Genomic DNA, 24,804 nt, shown 5'->3' on the forward strand with positions numbered 1-24,804 from the left:
ATAAAAGTGTAGTAAAGTGCATTGGCATCTGGTTGGATCAGTACTTGTATTTCGACGGACATAGGGTGAAAGTGATTTGCTACATGGCCCTTATCCGGCCGATGATAGCCTATGGGTGCCCGGTATGGTTCAACGTTGCCCCATCTCAAATGGAAAAGATTCGGGTGTTTGAGAGACAATGTCTGCGAACGTTGCCCTGGACTAAACAGAACACCAGAGTCGGAGTACAAACACTATTTTTCTACCAGGTTCTATACAACAGAGCCAACATAAACAGAATAGATAATTTCTTGCTGAAGCTTGCTAGGGTCACATTGCGAGAGCGATGTCGTCGACTAACAGCTTAATTTTTGGGGCTTACTACCCCAACAATGAGTACTAGGAAAGTACACGTTTATGTGGCAACATTCCGCCCGAAGCTTTTCTCTATTTAGACAATCGATGGCTGATACAGGATAGGGAGGAGGTTCCGCTAATCTACCACGTCAGCCGTTAAACTGTAGATAGGCGAATTCTTTGCAGTCAAGACGTCCTCGCCTTCGGTCCAGCAGGACTGTTTCCGATAGGGACCGAAGGCAGGAGAACCAGTTTTGGTAGCTTCAAATTGATAGGTTTAAGGATTAGGTTAGGGAAAGTCAGTGGCATGGCACAAAAAAAAGGCTTACTGTTGTTGTTCTAATTTTTAAGTAGTTTTTTTTTATTTAGTTTAAAGTTTTATATAAAATAAATAACAATGATAAAGATACCAAGTTTTTTTTTAATTTTCTTGGTTTTTTTAAGAACTTTTGTCTAGCTTTAAGATAGTTTTAAGATTTTAATAAGAAAAAAAAACATAAAAAAAATATTAGCATAAAATAAGAAAGAGATAATGACGAAAATACCAATGGGGCTACAAAAAAGAAGACAAATATTTCGGCAACTAAAATCCAATGTAACATCTGCAGAAATGCTTTAAGAAAACCGAAAGATTTAACGCCCATATGTGAGTGCATGAAGGACTCAAGGCATATCCCTGCAATATGTGTGACAAATCTTACACACGACGAAGTCGACTAAAACTCCAAATGGAAGAAAAACACAAAGGAAGACCTAAGAAAACATTTCCTTGTACTGAGCCAAATTTTAAAAGTATAATGCCTACCAAACAAACTCTAAGCCAACAGTTAAGAGATATACACTTGAATAAGGGCAAACAAGTCAAGCGGCTATACATTTGTGACGAATGTGGCATAGTTTTGGCAAGTTTATTTTTCCTCAAGAATAAATATCTACACAATGGTGAGAAACTATCTTACGCTTGTCTGCAATTTCAAAAGAGATGCTTAACCAAAAATAACCTCGAATTCCATTTGGAACGAAACGCAGGAATTAAGAAATACACTTGTCCAAATGTCCACAGTGCGGCGCTAAGAAAGTTACAAACAAGGACTTGCAGAAACACATCAGAACTTACACTAAAAAGACCAAATATCCATGTCAGTTCTGTGATATGACTTTTTATAGTGTGTGGAACTATAATCGACACAAGCGGATCGTTCGCCAAGGTATTTTAAGATTGCCAGTGTTTGTATCGCGATAGATCGTTTGGCAAAGCCGAGACGAAAAAACATCACGAGATGATTCATACCTGAGAAAAGCCGCACGCATGCAACGTACAGTAACTGGCCATATTATTAGACGCACTTTAGATTTTATGCAGTTTTAATTTCCAGCTATTTTAATGAGGTTTTCAAATATTGTAATGCATTTTTAAATTATTTTGTGTGCAGAATATAAACTTCTTCCTTTTGCTTTAATAAGAGCCTCAATTCGGAGCGGCATACTGTCAATGCATGAATTGACTGTTTTCTGGATTTGTGGGTGTTGATTCCACACGTGAATTGCTCTTTCAATAAGTGACCGCATCTTTAGCTACTTCCCTCTTCATCAGCTCCCAAACGTTTTCAATTTGTTCATATCAGGGCTGTTTCCAGCCCAGTCCAACAGAGGGATGTTTTCTTCCCTCAAATAAGTTTTATGGACCGGACTGTGTGGCATGGAGCCTCATCTTGCATAGAAATTTAACCATACATCCATTCTTGAACGTTAAAAATATTGCGAATAATCTAATAATTATACAAATTTTGCAGTACGTCTAATAAATAATATAGTCAGGGACTGTATGTCATAAAAAGTTCATTTGGCAAAAAATACAATTCAAAATAGTTGTGAGATGGGTGTTTTGAATGCATGAAAGAGATACGATAAATTAATAAAAGTTTTGTGTAATTTTTAACGAAGAATAAATTATTTAGTTACCAAATGCAATTTCTGTTCTGCCTATTGTCGATGTTGTTATAAGATCAAGATTTAATTTAGGGCCTTTGTTCATTTGTTGACTTTCAGATACTAAAGAACACAGTTCTTTTATAACTTTTAATGTTAAAATCTCAAGTAACAAAGATGTTGCTTATGATAATGATAACACATAGGGATATTCTTACAAAATTCAGAGGACTTTTAGTCCAACTAACATTGGAACTGAGAAATCAAAAAACAACCTTTGTTTTTTGTATCTATTATTTAAGCATTGATTTGAGGTAATATATCATTTGCTTAGAATTAAAATGTTATTTGAAACTCGCAGCATGAGGCTGTTAAGGATGACCTTGTACGTTTCTGATAACATTGAACATCTTCAAATATACTTTAAACTCACCTGTACACTTAAAGGTTGTGTCTGTCTTCTCACTCCATATTGTCTCGTCAAAATTATGTATACAATATATCTTGAAGTTTCTTGAAATTGGTATTTTTCAAATCCGGCGAAGTCTATCACAAAAAATTCAATTTAAAAAACCACTCGACAAAAATGAAAACATAATTGAAATACTTTTTCTTTTCTTTTTTTAATTTTTTTTTTTGGATTTTACTTTTCTTGTTATTTTTTATGTTAATGATGATGTTGATGATGATGATGATTGTTAAGAGGGTAGCTACTTTATGCCACTTCAGTTTTTAAATTGTATTTGGCTTTTATGTTATTGAGCTCTTCTTGCTTTTTGTCCACATCCAGACGTTTAAATGCTTTAGTTGATTGATAATACAACACAACAAGATAGCGATTACAAACGTTAAAGCCAGACAAATGGTCGCACGCATTTTTTGCATCGAAAATATCTTCGTAGACAACAAAGGCCGTACCACGCGTCTCAGGTGTATTTCCCCTGTGTAGTGAGAGGATTTTTTGAATTTACAATCAATTTAATCAAAAAACAAATTAACATCAAACTACTTACACTCTTATTTGACGAATTGCACCGAATTTGCCAAAAATATCGTACATTTCGTCAGATGTGATTTTATAGGGAAGATTCCTGATGTAGAGCACCCGATTTACCTCTGGAGGCAATCGAATCTATTTCAAAAACAAGAGCCATTTGTTTATGAGTATATTTATATCAACTATTTTAGACTTACGTTATTTCTTTTGTTCATCATCATTTTGGATGATTTTTCAGATCCTTTGTTGGTCTGAGGACGATAAACTTAAGAGTGGAGATGTTGAATGTTTTCTTATGAGAAATGTCTTGTCTTTTTCTTTGTGATTTTGGTTTTGCAAAAATTTAATGAAAGCAGTCCGCCGTCTGGCTGGAAGAAAACAAGCCAGACAAAAAAAAATTGAAATGGTTTGACATTTGAACGTGCGTTTTATTGACTCTGTTCAGTGAGATAATAATGCTGAATATGAAATGAAAGCGTTCAGAACTTCTGTCTTGTAACCTTGCAAAACAGAAAGTAGTCGGTGAAAAGCAAAACTACAATACATTATAATAATCTATATTAATTGTAATTTTTATTATGGGTCAATTTTAATAGAACATGATGCAAAATAGTTTTTGTTTTGAGCAAGTGACACCTAAAATGCCAAATTTTATCCTTTATGTACTTCAAAAGAAGAAATTCACCAACTTATTCATATGAGTTGTTTTATTATTTAGAAAAGATTTAAATCAAAATATTTGATTTTAAATCAAGACATTTAATTTGAAATTCAAAATTTGCTTTTAAATCAAAAGCTTATCAATTTATTTTGTACAATGAAGATCGAAAAAATGGATTAATTGGAGTTTATTCCAATTTAAATGAAAATTGTTCTGTTTCTCATCAAAAATCCGACAAGTTATCTCTTTTTGATGACAAAGAAAAAAAATTTTAACACGCACCGAGTTGTGTACTTCTTTCTTTCAGTTTAAGAGCATTTATAGGAACGTTTGTAGAGTTGTTGTTTTATAATATATTATAAACTTCAACTCAAATCCGTGACTAAAAATTAATAGTAACAAATTTTTGATCACTATTGTATAACTGAATTTTGAATTCAAATTTTTTCTACGTTGTACTAATTTTTTTGTTGGAATTATTTAAAGAACAAATAAAATTTTCCAAATCAATTGAGGAGAGTACAGTAGAACACACATTTTCAAAAAATAATATTAATTTTCAACAAACGATATTTTCATAATTTAATAGAAATACAAATTATTTTATTATTTTTTTCTTGACATTAATTTTTGTATTGTGTAAAAGTGATTCTTTATTCGTTAAGTAGGTAAATTCTACACATATATGTAATAATGAACATGAAAGTTTTTTATTTGAGTCTTAACATTTAATATAATGTATAGTAGAAAGAATAAAACATAATTTAAAATTGGCAAACACTACTTTACCAATATTTACTATAGTTTTAACAACAAAGCTTTACTTTTTTTAATTACATCAAAGCCCAATATGATACAATGAGAATATTGAATGACAGATATGAAACCCAGAAGGTTTTTGTTATTATTATAATTAATTAATTTAACATATTCTAAAATGGAAGATTAAAAACTTGGAATATGTATTTTTTATGTTGTTTTTTCTGTTTTTGTTTTGTTAAGTAATTAACTTTCTCTCAATGTCTGCCGAACTGATTCAGGCTAAAAAAAGAACAAAAATAGGTAAATAAGTTTAAAAATGTATAATCAATATAACTTACTGTCCTAAACCAAAACGAATCTGCTTTGAACATCAGACGATAAGTTAGCGACATTTTCGAAGCTGGAGCAATCGCATGCATATGCAAATGCTTTACACTTATCATTGGAGGCCAATGAAACCCATAAAGAGAATCTTTTGTATCGACTCCCATGTTAGTTAAGTGATCTGTTAAGGATTTCTCCATAAGGTCAACTGGAAGTAAAAAAATTAGTGATGCGTTTTAAACTTTTTTTAATTTGAAAAAAAAACGAAAAGTACTAATGACATTTTTTTATGCGGATTGTTTTAACTTGTTTTAAAGATATTTGTTACTTATTAAATATATGAGCTTTTAAGCAAAAGGCTAACCAAAAACTCTTGGAGAACAAATAAATGGCACGTTAAATATTACGTGAGATCAATTCGCAAAAATGTCTGGGCACCTTTTCAACAGGAATATACATCCACGTTTAAAATTCTTTTTGAGTTTGAAGTCCAAGTCAGCGTTGCCACGAAGTGCCCGATCGGGCCATTGGCCTGCTGCTTTACATTGTGACCAGGCCAGTTTGAAGTTTTGACATATATAAGCATTTAAACAATTGTACATATATAAAATATATTTGTATTTCCTTAATTATATTTTGAATATAAATGATTTAAGTAAAAACTTTCAAAGTGAAGCACCTAAAATACATTTGTTGGCGAGTGAAGTAACCAAAAAATATAAACTTAATTTGAAAGCTGATTATTTATAAAACTTTAAGTAATATTAGTGAAGTCGAATTCAATCAGTTCTGTTTAAAACCTCTTGATAAAATATATTGAGGTTTGGATTTGATGTACTGTTCGAAAATTTATATGAAAACGAGAAAGAAAGTTACACAACTTTGTAATAAGTTAAAAAGTAGATTAAATTTGTGTGATAATTTGTTAACAGTGTTCCAAACCTTAGATGCATATTACTTAAAGCAAAAAAGTAACAATTTAAGATTGATTTTTGATCATTTGACAACGTGTTAATAATATTTCCAATTATTTCAATACAATAAACTTATTTACACAGTGTATCTGCTGAGCGGGTTTTTTCATCCCCCAATAATATTAAAACTAATAATCGAAATAGGCTATCGTATGAAGTTATTCACTCTAAAGTGAGTTTTAAGGATTATATGCAGGGCAACTTGAGTAACTGTGAACATTTTGTTCCTAAACCAGATCTTACTATTAAAATTTAGATAAGCTGTGATAACTCATTATACCTTAAAATACTGTTTTATTTTAAGCTAATTTTATTTATTTTTATTTAGTGTATCAATCTCAATTAGTTATGAAACAAAAGTGATACCTACATCAGTGATTTTCTTTTAATTTATTTTATTTATGTTAAAATTGACGAAGTTGAATGAATTATTTAATTTTTGTTGACTACTTGGTAGTACTAGGCATGATGGTTACCAAAACCAGCGGTTTTGGGTTTACTGACAAATCCTCCAAGAGTAATTTCTTTTTATAAAAAGTGTTTTCTTAAATTAGCCGTTAGGATTCGGCTTAAAAGTGTAGGTCCCCTCCATCCCTGACAATATTACTAGCCTAACAGGAATGGTTGAGCGTTTTAATTTACTAGGTCCTAGCTCTCAACGATCTGTTGCGTCACCTAATTTACTTAAACGTGAAGTTTTTTTTTAAATACAAAATATTAGTTTTTCCCTAAAACGAATCAATTAGAAAACACTCAAGCTATGTTTTGTCAAAGAAAAATTTAGCATACATAATTTTTCTGATTCTATTGTATACAATTTGTATGACAGATGTCTGTCAAAAAAAATGTACTCAGGATGTTTTTAAGGATTGCTATAAAGAAAATATCAAAAATTCTAATAATGAGAGACAATAATAGCTTTAACTGACCTCTTAAACTAACAAGTACATTTCCAGTATAATCTAAAAGAATAACAAATTGTGTAAAATACAAATACAATCATGTATGCTATTACTGACACAAAGAATAGTCAAAATAAACCAGGGGCGGAATCGGCTAAGGTGATTGTTGATAAATGACAGTCAAAATAATCGAATTTGATCTATAGGTGATAGTCAAATTGATACCTAAAAAGCTGTCACAAAAAAATGTGATAGTCGTTTTTCTACAAGTATGTCGTGTCTGAATAGAGTTAACAGATGCTTACAAAAAACGAATGGAAAATTTGTTCAGCTACCTTTTTTAGGTATAAAAACACATTCTCGTGACCGACAAAGCTTACGACATTCGAAAAAGGAAGCAAAGTAAGAATTTAATTTATAATCAGCAAATTTGATACTTTTATTTAGATATTTAATAAGAATCAATTTAAAATTCCACCAAGGCAACAACGAATTTTGGCTATTTGATTTGAAATTCTTCAATCGAATTGAATTGAGTTGAATCATCTTACACAGACGGAATGAAAATGATAATCAATTTGACCATCAAAAACATAATTGTCAACTATCATCTTAGCCGATTCCACCCCACTTTAAATTTCTATATTTCTAAGAACTGTCTCAATCAGATTGACAGTGCTGGGGAATGAAATATAAACACAATTTTCATTCTGACCTAGAAATTAAATAAACATTCAAATCTTTCTTTCCATTCCATTTTTGTTTAGTTTTTAGAAGATTAAGACAGGTTAAGTTACTTTAAAGTGGCTATCCCAAAGATCTTAGAAATATAAATTGGGCAATTACTGCGTGTAATGTAAACAAGTGATACTTTAAAAATTGATTAAAAATAGAAAAACATTTTTCCTCTCCCAAACAAGGTTGCAAAAATTCCAATGTGAATTCAATGCATTACTCTTTATTTTTTTTAATGGATATTGTTCTTTAACTGAAATAAAATATATAATGCTAATTGTCATCAATGAATTACCCATTAAAAATTTAATTTATTGCCATCAATATTAAACTAAAAATTAAAAATTATTTTATTGCAAGTTTTATTGAATTAGTAAATAAATGTTATTTGATTACAAGTTTAGTTGAATTAAAATTAAAAATTATTTCTATTCAAAATGAGCCTCAATTTTTTAATTCAATGCGTAGTGGGAATTTATTCAATTATTTCCATTAAAAATGTCCCAGGTTAAAGATTGGCTGATATAAAAACAGCTGACTGACGGTCAACAGCTGTTCGTAAACAAAATGTCAACAGCGCCAAAGATGTAACCGTTGCGACATCTTTAGTCTTAGCTTCAGTGAAACATGGCGAAGGCGCGAAACAAATTTGAATTTAAGAATTGATTTACAAAAATAGGACTAACAATAATAATAATAAATTATAATATTTGAATAATTGTTGTTTTTTTTTGTTATAATTGCGTGATAACCGTAAGTCATAACATTAATCAGCTTTAAAGTTTTGGAACTAAAAACTTAAAATTTTGAATTATTTTCTGAATCAGAAAATAGTATTTTAATTATTAATTACGAAAGTCTGCCAAATAAAATAAAAATACGTATTTTTATTTTAAAAGTTCTGCATTGGAAAATAGTATTTTAATTTGATAGAACACAATTAAAAAATAACATTAATTAATTAATGCCATACGGTAACATTAAAAAATAAAATTTAATAAATAATTTAAAAAAAAAATAGAATTAAAAATTGAAAAATATTTTCCAATTTATTCAAAATGCATTATAAAATTCAATGCATTATTTGCAACTCTGCTTCCAAATTTGTGATAAATAAAATGTTTTATGCGTTAAAAATTCGTAATTCACTAAAGGAAAGTTGTTCCAGTTTGTAATGTGTTTTTCACTTTTTAAACTTTTCACAAGGTAAAAATCCAAGTTAAATTTTAAGTGCGCATATAGGCAGAAAACACGTTACTGCATTAATGCACTGTGAACTCTTCCATTTTTGCTCCACTCAAAAAACATCGCATAGACTACACACACTTGTTCTACGTTTATATTTTTTTTTCTCCCCAATTTGCAACAATTTTTCGCCTATTCCAATCCCCCTTAGATTTTAGATATACTACAAAATTAAATTTTAAACAAATTTTGTTAAAAAACTCACTCAAATCAATATGCTCTTTTCGCAATGTTTTAGCACTTTCATAATGAATTTTTGAAACGGCCAGGAAATGATTCTCCGCTGCAGGTTTTATGTCCCTAAAAATCACTATCTTATCGTTTTCATATTCGATATTTGTATCTGGTGATCTTCCACCAACAATATCACAAAACACGCACCTACTCATGATTAGTTTTTTTATTTAGTTTTAGATCAATTTATTTAATTTAAATTTTTTTTTAAACTGCAATTTTACGACACTATTTTTTCGTCAGGAGTAAAATGTTGTGATAACAAAACGTCCACCCAAACTCAGCTGAGATTACCCTCTGCCTCTCTGTCTGTACTCTATGATGTGATGAGTCCAACAAGACGATTACTATATACCCTACTGATAGCAGCAATGTAGTGTTTATGTATACTTTGCAGATTTTTCTATGAAAATACCGACAGTGATGGCTGAATTCAGAGGTGAAAGATAAACATTTTTAAACAATTTTACACTATTTATTAAATATTTTGAAAAGATGAGTTTTTTGCTATCAAAATTAACTTCATTAATCTCTATAAGGTGGTACTTAAATACGCGTTCCAGACAATTACAGAAAAGACTGCATAATTTTCTCTTTTATCTTGTAACCGATAAGCTTACGTATCTTGGGAAAAACCAAGTAGGATTTTTATCCTTTGTCATAAAATTTGTGACTTTTATTTCGATATATTATTGGAACAAATTGAAATTTTCACAATGACAACCATAATGTTGACGATTCTTAATGCAAATTGTTCAATTGATTTGAGTTGAATCACATAAGCACGCATGCAAGTTTTAAATACACATAGGCAAACTCTATGATAAGCATATTTGACAATGAACAATTTTAACACTTATTTATCACCTTACTAGAAAAATAATCTGCATAATAAAATATACTTTAATTCATTTTTAACTCGATTCTCAAAATTAGTTTTAAAATGAGGTTTGACTTTTTGATAATTAAACGATATGAAGTATTTTTTAACGCCAAAGCACTCGTCTAGCTTTAAAAGCAGCTAAATGCTCCTTTATCTTTTTAAACAAACATTTAAAAAATAATGTTTTTTGAAGACCGGAAGATTATTTTGAGCTTGTAAATTAACGAACACGAAAGCTGTCTTGGTTTGAATTTGTGGTAGATGCACCAAGTAACTATTACCATGACAAAACAACACCATTTCCAACCCCCGATTCGATAGACTACGACATAAAGAATATACAATATTTGGGTAAACTTGCATTCAGCCCACCGGCCCAACAAAAACAGAAAGAATGTTGTGCATAGTGTTGGACTACAATGTCACGGAAATTTATTTTCTACTCACAAATCGCCCATTATTTTAGCTGAAAAGTTGAATTGGCTAAAGAAGAGATCAAAACAAGACAAAAATATTGAAACAAAATTGAGTTTTCAGAGGGTACCCTCGGATTTGAACCGGGGGCCTCGCTCGATCTGCAATAGAATGCTCTACCACAGCCCTTATAAAAACATACTACTAGGTTACGTTGAATACCTTCATTACTTAGAAGAGTTGTTTGAAGTGTTAAAAATTAAGAATAGGCTTCGCAACTAAAAGACTGCACTAACTAGAGTCGGTTTTATTCCTTAAGCGAGGACTGTTTAAAAAGTTTTCTCAGTGTATTTATACAAATAACAAATCGAAAGGAAGCAAAGTAAAAACATAACAGTACATCCAGCAGAAAGTAATATATTCCTGGAAACAGTCCTCTTTGTACAAAAACAATAAAATTCTCAAAATTGTGCCATTTGAGTGAAAATATGTTTTTTATAAGCATTTAGCTCTCAAGCCATTTTTTATTTCTCACTTATATCATGCAGTATCTTCAAAAAGTGTTCAGTGTATTTTCATTTATTTGTACATTAAGTAGTATTTTCAAAGGCAAAGCTGCCGACACCACTGCTTGTGCAGCTGCAGACACTACAAACTGCAATCTTTGAAGGCTACTGTTGCTGTTGACACTTGAATTGACAGTTTACGGCAGAGTCAGTGGCAGTGGGTGTAGTAGAAAAATATTAAATTGATAAGCCCACGAAATTAAAATTGGTTTAAATTAACAATTGTTCCCCCTTATATGCGGCTGAAAAGTGTTGTTTTCGAATGTATCTCATAATTTAGTTTCAAAAATGAACGAACTGAAAGCACCCTCCTTGCAATCTTTGCTAGAATCTGATCGTGGATCAACTGATAGTTTATTGGCTGAATCTCTGCAATTAGATATAGAAGACGTAAGTGAAAATAAAAACAAATACATTTTCGAACCAAACTGAATCAAGATTCTTTTAGTTGGACGATGTGGAATACTCTATTCCGCCGATGGGAGCACTTCCAACTCTGGAAAGTGTTCTGAGTGAATTCGAAGGCGATTCGGATATTGCGTCCACTAATACGATTCCAGCGCCTACACCAACTCCTTCGATGGGCGGCGATGAAAGCACTCGAGGGGGAGGTTCAATTATGCGACATGTTCTTCTGCAAGGAGTATCATCGCAAACAGCATCTGCTGCGGTAAGTTCTTCATTCCGCAAATATACATCATTAGGAAAATTCTCTTCCACATCCCACTCCACCTTGAAAAAGACAGCAATTTATGTACCTACCTAAAAAAATGTTTCCTCCTTTTAGGATCGAGTTCATGCTGGAATGGCAACAGCTTGCACTGTGTCCCAGCTTATTGCCGTCGGAACCTCCCACGGACACATTCTCAACTTTGACAACACGCAAACCCTCCGCTGGGCTCACCAAGACAAGAGTTCGCAGGGTGCTGTAACTGCTTTGGACTACAACCAAGACTGTTCGCGTTTGCTTGCCGGCTTTGCCCGTGGACTGGTTGTAATGATTGACACCCATTCAGGAGATGTGCTTAGGAATCTATTCGATTCAATTACGCCCAACACGGGCGTCTTACACGTGAAATGGACTAGTCGGCCGGCTCTGGCTCTGTGTTCGGATTCCGGTGGCTCAGTGTGGTCATTGAGTTTCACGCGAAAGCTTGGAATTAGAGGATGTGCGTCGAGATGTCTATTCAGTGGAGCTCGAGGCGAGGTATGTGCCTTTGAGCCCCTCATCACCGATACCGATGTGCAGCATGATTTAGATCAGTATTCTATTGTTGCGTTGGCAACTCTATCGAAATATTTCATCGTAACGATCCGCCCGAGATTGAGAGTTATCAAATTCCATACTCTGACCGGTCCGCCGGACTGTTTACCCTTGCTGGCTTGGCAAATGGTTCTGATTCAAGCTGCCGATTCCTCACGAACTATTGATCCCGTCATTGTGGTTGCCCGAGGTAATCAGCTGTTCTTCCATCAATTGTTCATAAATAGCGGCCGGATAAATTTATTGTTCCTACGTCACGTGCAGTTAGCTTGCAATCTCTTGGCTGTCCACTGGCTTGGCCCGAAATCAGTTGCTTGTCTGGACACATCGGAAATCCTTCATCTCATCGACGTTCGCTCGAGCAAAGAAAGTGAATGTCTAGATATCGCCAATGCCGGTCTAGTTTATGGATCAGCTCAGTTTAAGGGATTGGCCACGGGCGGAAATGTATCGCCAGCTCTTGCCCTTGCCGGAAGCTATGCCTGTTATAATACTGTAGTTTCAAGAGGTACCCAACTCTACGTCCTGGGAGCTAGGTCAATGCATATGATCACGGTAAGAACATGGAGCGAAAGAATTTCTTACTTAGTGAAAAACCAACGATGGACTGAGGCGTGTGATCTTGCCATTGAATGTTACAAAGCGGCGGGTGATCGTCCACGAAAGAAAATCCAAGCTAAAGAAAGGGCAATTGTCCTATTCAGAGAGTACATTGCAGGTTCAAGCCGTGCTCCAGAATATTGCCTGGGTTCGATTGTGAATTGTCTAATTGAAGTCAACGAATTGGACTTGTTATGGGATGAACTGTGGGATCGGTTACATTCGACTGGCCTATTTCTCACCCTCATCACGGAGCACATTGAAAAGGACTCAATAAAACGAGTGAACCCAATTATATCTCAGGCTCTGGTTGACTTCTGGATAAATCTTTCCCCACAGAAACTCGAAGAAATCCTACTCAAACTCGATTGGACGTGCTTGGACCTCGACCAAGTTCTTAAAGCGGTCAAAAAGAAGAAACTCTTTCGAGCTCAGATTTACTTGAATACCAAAGCTTTGTGTGATTATACAATCTCACTGACCGAATTAATACCCCAAATTCAAACGGAGGAACCACACTTAGGCAATAGTTTGTTGGTTTATATTTCGAGTTGTTTAGCTGGTCGCGGCTATCCGCATGGTGATATTCCCCCCGAACATGTCCAAAATGTTAAACACGAAGTTTTGCGTTGCCTTGCTTCGTTGCATTCGTCCACTAGTGAACCCAACGAATTGCCTTATCCATATTTAAGAGCTCTACTCAAGTTTGATACCCGAGAAACTCTTAATGTTATTTCTTTAGCATTCCAAGAAAAAGAATTCACCGGCGAATTGGGATTTTCACATCGCAAGAGGATCATCAATATTTTATTGGAGGTTATGACGCCGGAAAATGCTACGGTAAGTTCAGGAGTTGTTTATCTTAAGGCAAGAAAAGTAACCACTTTTCCAAACTGTTTGTCCCGCAATAGCTTATTTTTATTAACACTAAGTCCCCTTCTTACTTCCTTTAACTTTATTAAAAACATAAGAACTTATTTTTCACATCAATCTCTTTGCAGTGGTCCGAAATAGGATGCCTCCTGAACTTCATCAGCCAACAAATTTCTTCTAATTGCTTGCCAGCTGACTCTACACTCCTAGATAAAGTCATTAACTACCTTGCAATGGAAGAGATAACTGGCGAAACTGCTCGACAACATTCTGAGCGCGAGAGTGCGTGGCATGAGCTGCTCTCGTCCAACTTTCTGCTACACATACCCGACGAGGAGCAACTAGTAATGGCTCGAAAAGCCAATTGCTTCTACGTCGTCGAGTATTTATTGGAGAGACTAAAAAAATACGATGAAATTCTCGAGTGTTATTTGAAAAACCCGCTGCGTTATGATGCCATGTTCGGCTACATAGAAATGCACGCCAAGAACCCTGAGAGAAAAATTTACGACCAATTGTTGCTGCATTTTCCTCGTATTCTTTCCATAGATTCCGAACGAACAACTCGAATTGTTGCCGATTACTTTAGTAATAATGTAGTAGATTTAATTGGCACCACAAAGAGCGATACTGAACTTCTTTTTGCATTCCTCAAAGCCCTCCATCGTCTCTCGGTGCCACTTAACAGTGTGAACAGTGAAACTCTGCTCGAATTGTTGTGCACCAACGAACCGGACAGCGTTGATAATTTCCTAGAAAACTGTGATGCTTATCGAATAGAAACTGCTTTGGAGATCGTCCAAAAACATAATCTCACATCGGCGTGTATTATGCTCTTCGAAAAGCAAGGAGACTACCAAATGGCTTTTAATATGTCTCACGATCTTTTGAAGGATGCCACCGAAGATAACGCTGAGGCATGTGCCTTGCAAGTGAGCTCTCTTTGTGCCCGCGCCTCACAGGTGCTGTCAGTGGAGGAACGCGAGGAATATTGGTTCAAACTGCTCAAACTCATCCTCTCACGAGAGTACCTCAAGTCAATAACGAAAAACATGCTTCACGAAGCTAGTCAACACGTCGATCTGCCACGACTAGTCCAGTTGGTTATGAACACCGGCACAGTATCAGGCAACATTGGTGATATCAAGGATCTATTGATGGGAATGTTATCGAACTCGCGATATGAAACCTATGCCATGGCGACCACAGCCAAAATACTCGGCACCGATTTGCATACGAAATTTGTGAAGCGACAAAAGGAAGCGCATCGTGGGCTATGGGTGACATTCGTCAAATGCGTTATATGTCGTCAAAGGCTCTACAACCAAACCGATGTCCTGGTACTTGGTCCATGCGGCCATTCTATGCATGTACGGTGCATTGACCACAAGGAAAGAGAATGCGACGATGCTGTTAGCCTCGACAGTCATAGTGATTCAATTGAAGAAGAAATCAAATTCAAATGCCCTCGATGTGGATCTGAAATTCCTGAATCTGAACCTGTGGAATTGTCACAACCTTCAGTTAAGTTACTCGATTGTAATAGTAGTAAAGACACAGCTGTGGAATTAGGAGTTTTGCAATTGAAAGCACCGCCTAGGAAATTTTGAAAATCATTTCAATTGTTTAAGTTTAAATATGAAATTAAATAATACATAATTATACATAAACTACTAAATTAATAATAATAATTAAAATATTTGACTATTTATTTCCATTCAAAAATAAATTATATATATCGAGAAAGTTTAAAATGAGATTGTTTAAATTTTACTTTTGTATAATAAAATAAATAAGCTATATTAAAACAAATGGAATTCTTCCAGTTATTGATGTTTTTTTGGTATTATTAAGTTGCTATTATAAAAATATATATGCGTAAATGAAACAAGCCGGAACAAAAAAAGAGTTGTTTTTTTTTAATTTTGTTGTTGTTGGGAAATAAAGTATTTATTTATTTTGTACACAAGCTTTTTTATCAACTTTAAGCATTTTTTGTTTGGTAATCCAGTCCAGTAAAATAAAGTTTTAACTATGGAATGAGAGATATACTCAACCTTATCACAGGCCCCATCGTAATAGATTCGTAGTAAGAACCCCATACAAAAGTATCAGTTCTCCCGTCGTACAAAATAAAATCACCGAGTTCGTGAAAAGCACCGAATGGCGGTTTTTTCCCCGGAGTTTAATTTAAAACGCAAGATAAAGCGCATACAAATAAAATGTATATGTAAAAAGAAGCATGTAGGTTTTTTCATTGGTTTTTATGTATAATAAAGTAACTACAAATAAAGCTTAGGTCCAAACTGTTTAAAATGCCTCAAGAAAACCATAAAACTGTCCAAGGATTTATAAACATCTCTAAAAAGGCAGTGAATTCCTTTTCAAGAGGAGTACAAACAAAGTTAAATAGCTCTAGCCGTTGAAAAGTAAATTAAATAGTTTACTCGTAATGTAATATTATTTGTAATAAGATACAAAAAAGAGGTTAAGAGAGAGAATTCTCGTAGTTATGGATAGGAAAATAGGATTATAATAGTAAAGGATTCGTGATAGACTGACTTAGCGGAAACTGTATGTCAATCTAGGAGTAGGATAGGAAAAGGAAGTAAGGGCTGGAGTGGCCGGTAGCGGCAAAGCTCGTCGGAATAGGGGAGATCTTGCTCCTCCACCAGATCTTACCCCTTTACAAAAACTAACTTTATGTCGGCCTTGTTTCCTTTCTCATGTACCAAGACTCACCCTATCACTTATCCGGTAGATGTTATTACAGGCGGGCCGTACCCTTGCCACTCCTGGTCCTGGGAATATAATATATAGATAGACTAGCTGACCCCACAAACCTTGTTTTGCAATATACATAAATAATTTTTGGAGAATATTTTGCTAGAAATAAATAACTTATTGTGAGTGTGTAAGGATGTGGTATATAAGTGGAAGAGGTAAAGGGAACTGTAAATGATGAAAAATATTGAAATAACAAATCACCAAACAGGCAGACATCGTTTGGACTTGAGACTTATTGATATACATTGGAAATGCCAATCTAATTGGAAATTGAATTGGCACATCTGTGGGTATAATATTGATTCACAGCAATAATATATTTTCACCTCGGAATTCGTCATTTAGAATTATGGCTTCGATAACATTTCTCATTAACTTTTAATTACTAATCGCGTGCCGTTGCACAACCGTGGTTATTTCATATTACTAAACAAAATAACCGGTGATCTAACCTTCAGTTGATTCAAATTATGCAGTGGCATACCTGGTAAATCAGAGTTCAAAAACTTAGTTAGATAGTTTACAGCTTCGGTAGCATCATAACTGTATAGATTTGTATAACACCAAGTCTCCTGGTAACAAATGTTGTATCTTGAGATTTAATTCGTTGATATCCAAAAATTTTTGCTGCTAAAATTGATCTTTCTGACAGCCACTCATGAAAGAGCGCATCTTGTGAATAATCCTGCGGAAATCGAGGGGTAATTTTATGCGTCCAGTTTCATCTGCAGTAACTTTTCCGACGCCTATATCTTATAATTGTTTTAAGAATGTTTCAGCGGATGAATCTTGAAGCAATTGAACACGCATATTTACTTTCAGTTGTACTTTTTCAACATTACGGTACAGTGGATAACAGGAAATGTTTGTCTGGAATCACCTGAAAGGAGTAACAGAGTGCCGACAAATAGACTGTAGTTTTTTTTTGTATACCTTTCAATGTCCTGTTTAATGACTCAAGCGTTTGTGAGCCGAAAACTGTAGCCATGATGTGGTCATAAATGGTTTTTTGTTCTTCATTCATCGGTGGGACATTGCGAGCAACAATCGCTGCCACATCTACAATATGGTATTGTAGTTCATGATTCCATTCAATGTCTATTAAATCAGATGCATTTCGATTTGTTGGGAATGAGAATGCAAAGATCCTCAATAGCAATCAATCCTTCATTGAACATAGCATCACTGAAGTTGATGCAATTAAACCATTCCACTTAGAAATATAAAAAATAGATAAAAACCTATTCTCAAACCTACCGAATGTATAAAAAAAATTTCATTGAAATTGGTTAAGCCGTTTCGGAGGAATATGGCAACTAACACTGTGACAGGAGAATTTTATATATTAGATTGGAAGGCATACATTAAGAGGCAAATGGTTGAGAATTAAAAAGCCGGAGTAGGTATGAACTGCATTCCTATAACAACCTCAAAGAAGGTGGAATAAGTCTGATTGGTCATGGAAATTCGACCAGAGGAATAAAAAAAAACAGTATTAATAAGAGTCGCAAGTTCTTCCAGTGAACATTTTGAAGGGGACCAATTCGCAGATGCTTTGATTTTATCAGATGTGGGAAAGGTTCCATATTTTTTGGGAAGTCCTCTTACCTCATCGTGTCAATTATATAATTCCTGAAACACGTTTAAGATCAAATAAAGATGCAACAAGAATCATATCTCAATTATTGCATATCTTAAAATCTTACGTCTTCGTGTATTTTTAACTTCCCATAGAAAGTTATTGTAATGGGTCCGATTTTTCAAATTGAAAATGTTGACATTTATCGAAGTGTCAAGGTCCCTAGAGTCGAAACAAAAGATTTTTAGAACGATGTCTGTGCATGCGTCTGCACGTAAGTTTGCGACGTTTTTTCGTCGTCCATAGCTCAAGAACCAGAAGAGATATCGACTTCAAATAAATTTTGTTATACAGATAATAAGGATGAAAGATGCAGAAAATTGCGTGGGTGGTTTTTTTTATTATAGCAGTTAAAAAAAGGTGAACATTTTGGTTAACCTTAAATATCTCAGGAACCAATGACTCTAGAGACTTGAATTTAATTTTATATTATATATTGTAACGTAATACCAAACCAACATATTTTTGACAAAAACTCCAATAAACGTTTTTTTTATAAATCAAAAAAACTTAAAAGAAAAAATTTGTCACCTCGAAAATTGTATGAATAAAAAATGATTTTATCTCCAAAATATTTATGTGCAATGAAAAATAACGTTTTTAGCATCTGGTAAAATTTTGAGAAAAATTGAATTGACATTTTTTTTATAAAAAATAAAAATCTAAAAAAACATTACTCAAAGTTGGTAGAAATTGAATTTCGACTCAAATATATTTTCAAAAACTTTAGATTATGCCTTCAAACTTATGTTGTCTTATAAGAAATATTGTTTTCAACATTCGGAAACATTTTGAGAAAAATCGCATTGACAGTTTTTTACAAAAAATAAAAACCTAAACAAAAAAATTAATAAAAGTTGGTAAAAATTGAATTTCGACTCGAATACATTTTCAAATAATTAAGATTATGGCTTCCAATTAGTTTTTACTTATAAAAAATATTGTTTTCAACATTTGGAAACATTTTGAAAAAAATAAAATTGACAGTTTTCTTACAAAAAATAAAAACCTAAAAATAAAATAATAAAAGTTGGTAACAATTGAATTTCGACTCAAATATCTTTTCAAAATTTAAGATTATGGCTTCCAACTACTTTTATCTTTTAAAAAATATCGTTTTCAACATTCAGTCAAATTTTGAAAAAAATCGAATTGACAGTTTTTTTTACAAAAAATTAATAAAAGTTTTTAAAAATTAATTTTTGGCCAAAATACCTTTTCAAAACTTTGAGGTATTGACTTTAAACTACTTTTATCTTTTAAAAAATATTCAAACAAATTTTGAGAAAAATCTGTTGACAGATTTTTTACAAAAAAAAAACAATACTAAAATTTACTTTCGAATAAAAAAGCTTTTAAAAAATTAAAAATATTGTCTTCAAACTTTTTTTAATTCACAGAAAACATTGTTTTCGATATTCAGTAGTTTGTTTTCGGCTAAAAATTTATTTAACAAATCAAGATTTTCAAACTAAACTACATATTACTTTAAATGAAAAATATTGTTGGTAATTTTTTTTAAAAATGTTTAAGAATAATTCAACTGACAACTTTTTCAACTCAAAAACCTACAAAGTTTTAAGCAAGACAAATCGACAGATGGGATGGGAAGTTATCAGTGTAGGTCGCATCCCAGCCTCTTTTCTTTTCTTATTGCTAAGGCAACGATATCCAACTTTAACGACCAACAAAACTAAAACCAAGTCAAAAGATGAACAAAGAACAAATTTTCACATTTGAAACTCCCAAATAAGCATTTCTGTGTGGCAAAGCTTTTTAGATTTCGTTCGGAGCTTCTGATGTAAACTATATATATACGAGGGACTTTGTAATAGGGAGGATTAAGTTGGAAATTTGTAAATAAATTTAAAGGAATTTTTGAGTGCTGCACTTTTTCTTTAAGACAAAAATTCAAACAAATTGTATAGAAACGAAGATAATCAAAAAGTGGTTTTCGCTAACTTTGACAATCCATGGCCTACAATGGAGATAAGAGAATATTTACGCAAAGTTCAGGACATCAAAAGAAATGTATAAACAAAACAGGTTACTATATATAATTCCAAAGTTGACTCCTTTTTTTCGCCTCATTTTAATTGACTACTAAAGAACTTCTCAATTAAAAAAGCAACAATCGAAGAAACTGTGATACACCGCAGACTAAACAATGCATTAGCCTCTGATCCTAGCGTGACGCCTGCTATAAGCTAACTATTTTCTGAAATTCAGAAGAGAAAACAAATCTGAATATAATTACCCTCATCAGTTACTTAAGCGTTAAAAAAAACTTCTTAATATTGTGTTGCCTAAAAAGTTTAAATTAATTACACCTTCCAACAGTAGAGATCATAAAATATAGTCAATTTATTAAACGATTAACATAATACATAAATAATATACAAAGAACATTTTTTAAAACTATAAAATATTGCAGAAACTTTATCTTACTTCAGAAGAACTGTGTCCTGGGTTGTATAAGTTGTTGTAGTACGTCATAAATTCATAACACTGTTCACCTAAATTTAGATTGTGATTAGTATATGAAAATCTACAAACAATCTAAGAAAAACAACTTTTCAAGAATTCAGGCGATCCACGTTGACGCATATTTCTCGATTTAAAATACGTAAAAACAGTATGGAAAACTAAATCATCATTGGATTTCTGAGCAGCTTCGAGATATTTTCGAGCGGAAATAGTTTCACCATCAGCTAAATTGATTGCCAATCTAAGTGCATCAACAACTTTTCCTTGTCCGAGTAGTACTTCGATAATAATCTAAAAATTACAAAAAACTTATTGGTTTTAAATAAAAAATAAAATCTATTTACAAACCTCAGTTGCTTTTATTTTACTCAGCATATCAAGAGCAATTTGTGATATTGCAGGATTTATATTGGAGTATGAAAGTAAAAAACATGCAATTGGTTTGGATTCCATTATGAGCGAGAATTCAACCAATCTCCGAAGAGTATCGAAATTACGATTTCTTATCAATTCAGTGATAATCATTTTGCTTAGATCTTCTTGAGCGGCAATGTTGTGTTTGCTCAAGGATTGCAAATATAGTATTAGAACCGTTTCCGTATAGGATCGTTCGGCAATGAGTGTGAAGACAGAATTGTGCATGTCACTTTGATCGATGAGAACCCGTGGAGGTGCTGGCAACTTGGGAAGGGTCTTAACAGTCGAGGGTTGAGCTGTTTGTGTCTGGAGTTGTAGTTGCACCCAAGATCTAAAAAGCATGTTAAGATCGGAATTTTTGTACCTACATTTTCATAAAATCAAAAAATTAAGTACTTACTCATATACTTCATTTATTTTGTCAAAAATACTCTCCAAAATTGGTAAAAGTGTTCCATTGAATTGCTCGTCAACCAACTGTTTGAGGACCTTAAGCAAAATTGGCTTTCCACATGTTCGCTGCAGTAAGAACTCCACCAATCTTACTCGGTCCGTTATGAGCGAGCAAAGTGGTTCCATTTTTAAATATAAATACCACATACATCCGAGCTTAGCATCAATCACAATATTAGGTTGAAAAAGCACCCAGTTAGTAGAATCTAATAATGGGTGTCAAAAACCTTTGAAATAATGTTCAAAATTTCGTATGAATAAGATACTTACACAATGAACACTGCATTGTCCGTTCATCAAGTGAAATGCTTGGTATTTTCAATGCAAAAGGTCTTATTGAACGTCCAGCTGTTATTGGAGCATGATAAGTGATTCCATCGAAAGTCTCTCCACTCAAAGCAATATCAAACAACAATGATGTCGAAGAAGCCTGATGATGAACAACAATCAAATTGTCCACAGTATTGATGGCAAAACGTCCACTATGTCCCAAACGAAGGATATGACACTTCCTAGGAGCTAATCCGGGACCATTCAGAAGGTACACCTCGACCTCCATCATGCCATTTGGGTTTGTTTGAAGAATTAGCACAGCAAGAGTCCCATAAACCTGACTGAGAGTTACTTTACTTTCGGGAACTTCTCGATTGGGATTACCCACTAACAAAAAAGTCAAGAGAATCTTATAAAAATGTTCGAAACTAAAAGAATGTACAAAATTCTCTTACACTCTAGTTTAGAAAGTTTCGTTATAGTCTTTTGTTTGATAATGATCGGAGTCAGGTTGTTATTATCGGGTGAGCAAAACAAAGCTATGTTGCCTTCGGAGCACCAGGCAAACCATTTCACTGCCATTGCTAAAGCCTTAACAAGTTTTACCTGCCTCTTTTCAGCCACAACGGTGTAGATTTCTACCCCTGTGATTGAAATGAGAGCACACTCCCGAGTATGCACCCAAACGAATCCATAGATTGGATTTTTAACTTGATGAACTATGATCTTGTCGAGAAGAGGCTGATCGCCTTGGAAACATATAAACTCTACAGAATTATCACGTCGTTGAATGGCTAGCACTTGGTTGTCAGGGGAGAATTTTATCGAACTAATTGGTCCCCGATCGTTCATACAAAATGAAATCACAGATGATTCAGTTGGGCCTTTGACGACGACTCCTGTGGTGCCATTTGAGCGTATGGCGAAAATCTTTTGAGAAGCAAATTATTTAGCTTATGATGGAGATTATAAAAATTGAATTATTCACATTACCTGTTTGTTGGATTCATCGAAGAATACATTTGTTAGTTGACTAACTGAATCGAATCTTATGGGATTCTTAGAAAGTTCTATATAATGAAGGGAGTTTTCCATGTTTATTGATAAGACTTCTTTACTTGATGTTATAATTTTTTCTAATAACAATAAAAACAAATAACAAACTATATCGGATAATAAGAATGAACTTTTATAATTATTTGACAAGACAATTGAACATATGGGATTTGAACACATTCAGTTTGGTATTTGGGAAGTTAAATAATTCAAGCCCGTCTATGAATTTTAACGAGCAGGGGCTATTAAATCATCGCCAGTAAAAAATCTTTAGGTAAGAGTCATTTCAAGATATTTTTATAATTTAGTGGTGTTTTTAAGAGATCTAATGAACACCACCGTAAAAAGTTCTCATAATATAGAAATTTAATTGAATGTATGGAAAAATGTTCCAATGTATAAAGGGTTTTCCAATAAGAGATTGCATTTTGAATAGTTCACTATTTGGACAGCTGTATCTTTTGAAGATGTCATCTTTTGACGGTTGGCAAATAAAAACTACGTTATTACTAAAAAAGAACGGAAACGCTTCAAAAACATTAAAATTGTCCAAATTCACTACAAAAACGATGAACACTTTGCAGTAACAGTTGGCATCTAGATATTAACTGCAAGTAGATTTATATTCTCATAGAAAATCGGCCTTAAAAGTAATTCAACCTCTCTATAATATGGTTCAAAAACATAATTTACTTTTTAACGCTTTCTTTTGTTTATTAGCTTCAATTATCATTTTCTTTCAATGAAACTAGAAACATCTAAAAGGCTTTTCAAACCTAGTACAAGACCCAAAACAACTACATCGAAAACTCAAGTTTTGTCATAAATTTTCGGTAAACCACAAATTTTATATAAAACCTCTCAAAAACTAGTTGCAATGCAAAGTTGAACTAAGCAAACAAACTTTCAAAACATTCAGCGATCAAATTAATGTAACCAAAACAGTTGATGGTTGCTGTCAAAACAAATAAGTATAATAAGTAAGAGAATAAGTATGAAAGAAAATTTCTGGTGGAGGCTTAAACATTCCACAATCCCACATTGTTGTTCCAGTGAATAAAATCAAGGGCTATCGCAACTTGATGAACAGGCTGCCAACATCAAGAAGATCCTCAATGCATTGTACAAACCAGGCGAGTCCTCAAAGGAAGAAGCCAAAGAGATAGTCACGGAGAAATTGCAGCCCATCATAACGGCTTCAGTGATCGCTTTGGATGAGTGTGATTTTGGTACGAATCTGGAACTAGGTATTGATCTTTTCTGCTCCAGACATAAGGACCTACACAAAATTTTACTCACAAATTTTTTCATCAATACAAATGTTCGGTGTGAATGATTTTCGGGTTTTCGAAAACATTTAGCCGAAAACCCAGTTTTCGATTTGGTGTGAAAAGGCTATAAAACAAAACACAAAAATCAAAATCCATTTTTCTGCTCAACCTATACGTCAATGCAATGTTGACTATAGCAGCCCACATTTAGTACGGCAATGACAAAAATTATGAAGTTTTTGCAGTCACAGGGTTGGAAGAAAAGATCCCTAATTCAGATATTTCTGAAAAATATTACCATAATATGCCACCGCGGTTTTCTGTGTGTCCAAGAGAAAGATAAGTTTTATTCTTATGCTCCACAATTAATTAAAGACTTTAATTGGGGGAATTTTTGAAATTGTCCGTGGCCTTTTGGCTGATATCATTTTTACTATTAATGAAGCACCAAAAGGTGACATATGACCATCATTGTGATGGTCACTTCTTCGTGCAGCTAATTAGTTCTCAAAAGATTATGTTTTTAACAACACTTAAATAAAATAGGTTTAAAGTGATGTTGAGGATATATGGGTAAGAATAATTATGGATTATAAATTAATCAAAAAGCAAAAAAATAAGAATGTTTAAGGATCCTTAATATTAGTCGTTACGGCCACTAAATATCGCTTAACTTCAATATGAAAAAACTTAAAAATAAATTATAATACTTATCTAACTTC

The 24,804-nt window shown here is 33.3% G+C and overlaps 4 protein-coding genes across 4 annotated transcripts; 1 reads left to right on the forward strand and 3 right to left on the reverse strand.

Moving 5' to 3' along the window:
- Positions 1 to 2,869: 2,869 nt before the first annotated feature.
- On the reverse strand, positions 2,870 to 3,659 carry LOC129944552 (splicing factor 3B subunit 6). Its single transcript, XM_056054073.1, has 3 exons — positions 3,460 to 3,659; positions 3,279 to 3,397; positions 2,870 to 3,206 (listed from the first exon to the last, which is right to left on the reverse strand). The coding sequence occupies exons 1-3, from the start codon at positions 3,481 to 3,483 to the stop codon at positions 2,981 to 2,983; spliced, it is 369 nt and encodes a 122-aa protein (XP_055910048.1). The 5' UTR covers positions 3,484 to 3,659; the 3' UTR covers positions 2,870 to 2,980.
- Positions 3,660 to 4,609: 950 nt separating this feature from the next.
- Positions 4,610 to 9,443, reverse strand: LOC129948187 (adenosine 5'-monophosphoramidase HINT3-like). Its single transcript, XM_056059067.1, has 3 exons — positions 9,071 to 9,443; positions 5,024 to 5,217; positions 4,610 to 4,964 (listed from the first exon to the last, which is right to left on the reverse strand). The coding sequence occupies exons 1-3, from the start codon at positions 9,252 to 9,254 to the stop codon at positions 4,929 to 4,931; spliced, it is 414 nt and encodes a 137-aa protein (XP_055915042.1). The 5' UTR covers positions 9,255 to 9,443; the 3' UTR covers positions 4,610 to 4,928.
- A 1,645-nt stretch (positions 9,444 to 11,088) lies between these two features.
- Positions 11,089 to 15,600, forward strand: LOC129945699 (vacuolar protein sorting-associated protein 8 homolog). The gene is made up of 4 exons (XM_056055558.1): positions 11,089 to 11,352; positions 11,411 to 11,632; positions 11,750 to 13,666; positions 13,828 to 15,600. Exons 1-4 carry the CDS (start codon positions 11,251 to 11,253, stop codon positions 15,307 to 15,309), a joined length of 3,723 nt encoding a protein of 1,240 aa, XP_055911533.1. The 5' UTR covers positions 11,089 to 11,250; the 3' UTR covers positions 15,310 to 15,600.
- A 4,865-nt stretch (positions 15,601 to 20,465) lies between these two features.
- LOC129945258 (regulator of MON1-CCZ1 complex) lies at positions 20,466 to 22,991 on the reverse strand. The gene is made up of 7 exons (XM_056054917.1): positions 22,749 to 22,991; positions 22,211 to 22,685; positions 21,753 to 22,142; positions 21,430 to 21,688; positions 20,961 to 21,360; positions 20,699 to 20,903; positions 20,466 to 20,641 (listed from the first exon to the last, which is right to left on the reverse strand). Exons 1-7 carry the CDS (start codon positions 22,989 to 22,991, stop codon positions 20,565 to 20,567), a joined length of 2,049 nt encoding a protein of 682 aa, XP_055910892.1. The 3' UTR covers positions 20,466 to 20,564.
- Positions 22,992 to 24,804: the final 1,813 nt, after the last annotated feature.

This window comes from Eupeodes corollae, chromosome 2, assembly GCF_945859685.1.
Source record: "Eupeodes corollae chromosome 2, idEupCoro1.1, whole genome shotgun sequence".
Taxonomy (NCBI): domain Eukaryota; kingdom Metazoa; phylum Arthropoda; class Insecta; order Diptera; family Syrphidae; genus Eupeodes; species Eupeodes corollae.

Coding starts and splice junctions, on each gene's coding strand:
- LOC129944552 (XM_056054073.1), bottom strand. CDS start 3,483: ATGATGATGAACAAAAGAAATAAC. Junction 3,398..3,459: donor TGATGAACAAAAGAAATAAC/GTAAGTCTAAAA, acceptor TTTTTGAAATAG/ATTCGATTGCCTCCAGAGGT. Junction 3,207..3,278: donor GCAATTCGTCAAATAAGAGT/GTAAGTAGTTTG, acceptor CTCACTACACAG/GGGAAATACACCTGAGACGC.
- LOC129948187 (XM_056059067.1), bottom strand. CDS start 9,254: ATGAGTAGGTGCGTGTTTTGTGATATTGTTGGTGGAAGATCACCAGAT. Junction 5,218..9,070: donor AAAAGAGCATATTGATTTGA/GTGAGTTTTTTA, acceptor TTTTACTTCCAG/TTGACCTTATGGAGAAATCC. Junction 4,965..5,023: donor ATTCGTTTTGGTTTAGGACA/GTAAGTTATATT, acceptor TTCTTTTTTTAG/CCTGAATCAGTTCGGCAGAC.
- LOC129945699 (XM_056055558.1), top strand. CDS start 11,251: ATGAACGAACTGAAAGCACCCTCCTTGCAATCTTTGCTAGAATCTGAT. Junction 11,353..11,410: donor TGCAATTAGATATAGAAGAC/GTAAGTGAAAAT, acceptor AGATTCTTTTAG/TTGGACGATGTGGAATACTC. Junction 13,667..13,827: donor TGACGCCGGAAAATGCTACG/GTAAGTTCAGGA, acceptor ATCTCTTTGCAG/TGGTCCGAAATAGGATGCCT.
- LOC129945258 (XM_056054917.1), bottom strand. CDS start 22,991: ATGTGTTCAAATCCCATATGTTCAATTGTCTTGTCAAATAATTATAAA. Junction 21,689..21,752: donor GACAATGCAGTGTTCATTGT/GTAAGTATCTTA, acceptor ACCCATTATTAG/ATTCTACTAACTGGGTGCTT. Junction 20,904..20,960: donor GTAAAATAAAAGCAACTGAG/GTTTGTAAATAG, acceptor TGTAATTTTTAG/ATTATTATCGAAGTACTACT.